At 42.2% G+C, this 2,985-nt stretch overlaps 1 protein-coding gene across 1 annotated transcript; it reads left to right on the plus strand.

Moving 5' to 3' along the window:
• The first annotated feature begins 933 nt into the window (after positions 1-933).
• LOC129676219 (olfactory receptor 14J1-like) lies at positions 934-1,899 on the plus strand. Its single transcript, XM_055606548.1, has one exon. The coding sequence runs from the start codon at positions 937-939 to the stop codon at positions 1,897-1,899; it is 963 nt and encodes a 320-aa protein (XP_055462523.1). The 5' UTR covers positions 934-936.
• The last annotated feature ends 1,086 nt before the right edge of the window (positions 1,900-2,985 follow it).

Here is a 2,985-nt window from a genome sequence, read left to right on the forward strand (position 1 = left end):
AACATGGAACAATGACCTAAATTGCATAAAGTTGAAGAAAGAAGCTGCCAAATATGAAAGACTCATCTATAAAGTAGCAAGAGGTAATAGCTAAAGAAAACTTGCAGATAAAATTTTAATGTTTGAATGTGAGAATGAAGATGTGACAGACAGAGATGAAGCTGACCCAGTTGGAGGTAGCTAACCATGAACTGGATTGTGAGGCTCTGAAACAGGAGCAAAACAGCAAGAAAAAGATTATGAGAAAATGCTAAGGACAGGACATGGGCTTTTTCATTCTCTAAAATGGGTGAGATTATCTATATTTAATAGAGAGAGTGCACAGTAAAGTGATCAATATGAGTAGTTCATTGAGAGAGAGAGAAACACCACACTGTAACAAAACAATCGCTGAGATGGAATACAGAGAGGCAAAGGAGCAGACACTGACTTGGAAAGGAGAAAAGAGAATTTTATTCCTGTGCAGATAGAATAATAAGGAGCTTAACACACATCTGCCTGCATGTTCTCACTTGAAGTGACTGACATCTTTCCTACATTTATTCTGGGTTGTTTCTAAGTATTTATAGGTTGTTCCAGTAGCTGAATTTTCCATAGTTATCAGAGGTGGTTGCAGAGTATTATTTTGGTATTAATATACCATGTATAAGAGATGATGCTACTATATTGACCTCATTACCATTGGCTTTATTGAAGCAAAGCCATTTCAATCATCACTTCATTCAGTTTTTCTAACTTTGACAAGTCAGGCTCTATTCCAGAAAATTCTCATGACTCATTAATCACACTTAAGGTTTCTAGTTCCAGAAATTGCTAAATATTTGTCAAAGTTGAGTGCTAGCTAATCCCAGGGATGGCAAGTTCTTCTTACTATCAGTAGTTTCAGTCTTTCTTTTCCTAAATAGAGCTAAACTTTGGGTGTCAAGAGTGAGCATAATGAATGTGAGCTTCCAGACTGGATTTCTCCTCATGGGGTTCTCGGATGAACGCAAGCTTCAGATTTTACATGCTGTGCTCTTTCTGATGACGTACCTGCTAGCCATCATGGGCAATCTGCTCATTATCACCATCATCACCTTGGACCATCGTCTTCATGCTCCCATGTACTACTTCTTGAAGCACCTCTCTCTTTTGGACCTCTGCTTCATCTCTGTTACTGTCCCCCAATCCATTGCAAACTCACTCATGGATAATGGTTTTATTTCTCTGGGTCAGTGTATGCTTCAGGTTTTCTTCTTCATAGCTCTGGCTTCATCAGAAGTAGCTATTCTCACAGTGATGTCTTATGACCGATATGTTGCCATCTGTCAGCCACTGCAGTATGAGACAATTATGGATCCCCGTGCCTGCAAGCGAGCTGTGATAGCTGTTTGGGCAGCAGGAGTCCTATCTGGGCTAATGCACACAGGTGTTAACTTCTCAATTCCTCTTTGTGGGCAGAGAATTATTCACCAGTTCTTCTGTGACATTCCCCAAATGCTAAAACTAGCCTGTTCTTCTGAATTCATTAATGAGATTGCAGTGGCTGCATTCACAACATCCACGGCTTTTGTCTGTTTGATAGCTATAGTGTTTTCCTATATTCAGATCTTTTCAACTGTGATAAGAATTCCATCAGCTGATGGTCGGACTAAGGTCTTCTCCACCTGCCTGCCACACTTGTTTGTAGTCACCTTCTTTCTCTCAGCAGCAGGTTTTGAGTTTCTAAGACCCCCTTCAGATTCCCTGTCAGCAATGGACCTCACATTCTCCATATTTTACACTGTGATACCTCCAACACTCAATCCCGTCATCTACAGCTTAAGAAATGAAGCCATGAAAGCAGCTCTGAAGAAAGTGTTGTCGAGAGAAGAATTTTCTCAGAGAATGGCATATTTAAAAGCTATATTCAAAGTCTAAAGAGACAAATTAAGAGACATTGGCTGGTGAGTCTCAGCATCTGCTTAGATCCCTTGCTGGGTGGAGTTTTTTTCAGAGGACATCTATGTTAGGCTCCCATCCTGTTTCCTCTCTTCAACTGCTTCTGATGTCTATTCTATTTGCCCTTCTGAATGAGAATTAAGCATTCTCTCTAGAGTCCTACTTGTTACTTAGCTTTCTTTAGGTCTGTGGATTGCAGTATAGTTATCCTGTATTATATGACAGATATCCACTATATAAGTGAGTATATATCATGGGTGTCTTTCTGGTTCTGGGTTATATCACTCAGGATGGACTTTTCTAGTTCTATCCATTTGCCTGCAAATTTCATGATTTCCTTGTTTTTATTTTATTTTAATTTTTTCTTCACAATTTATTCATTATATATCCTGATTGAAGCCCCCTCCCTCCTTCTTCCCCTCATCCCCTTCTCCTAGTCCACTGAAAGGGGGAGTTCTCTACTATTGGCATCTCCCTTTAGCTTGTTAAGTCTCACCAGGACTGCTTGGATCCTCTTCCTCTGTGGCCTGGCAAGGCTGCATCATCAGGGGCGAGTGATCAGAGAGCAGTCAACTGAGCTCATGATAGAGGCAGCCCCTGCTCCCCTCACTCAGAGATCCACATGGAGACTGAGCTGCCAATTGGCCACATCTGAGAAAGGGGTCTAGGTCCTCTCCATGCATGGTCCTCCATTGGTGCATCAGACTCTGCAGGAACCCCTGGGCTCAGATCTTTTAGTTTTGTTGGTCTTATTGTGAGACTCTTGTCCTCTCCATGTCCCTCTAATCCCACCCCTCTCTTCCTCCATAAGACTCCCTGTGCTCTGCCTGAAGTTTGGCTGTGAGTCTCAGCATCTGCTTTGATCCCCTGTTGGGTGCTGAGACTCACAGCCAAACTTTGGGCAGAGCGTAGGTAGACTTATGGAAGAATTAGGGAATAGAAAGACCTGGAGGAGACCAACACAACCAACAAATCTGGGCTCAGGGAGGCCTTCAGAGACTGATGCACCAACCAAGGACAACATATGGAGGGGACCTAGACTCCCTGTTCAGAAGTAGCCTATAG

This window comes from Psammomys obesus, unplaced genomic scaffold, assembly GCF_907164565.1.
Source record: "Psammomys obesus unplaced genomic scaffold, mPsaObe1.curated_primary_1811, whole genome shotgun sequence".
Taxonomy (NCBI): Eukaryota; Metazoa; Chordata; class Mammalia; order Rodentia; family Muridae; genus Psammomys; species Psammomys obesus.

Excerpts from the sequence above, each read along its gene's own strand:
- LOC129676219 (XM_055606548.1), top strand. The coding sequence starts at position 937 with ATGAATGTGAGCTTCCAGACTGGATTTCTCCTCATGGGGTTCTCGGAT.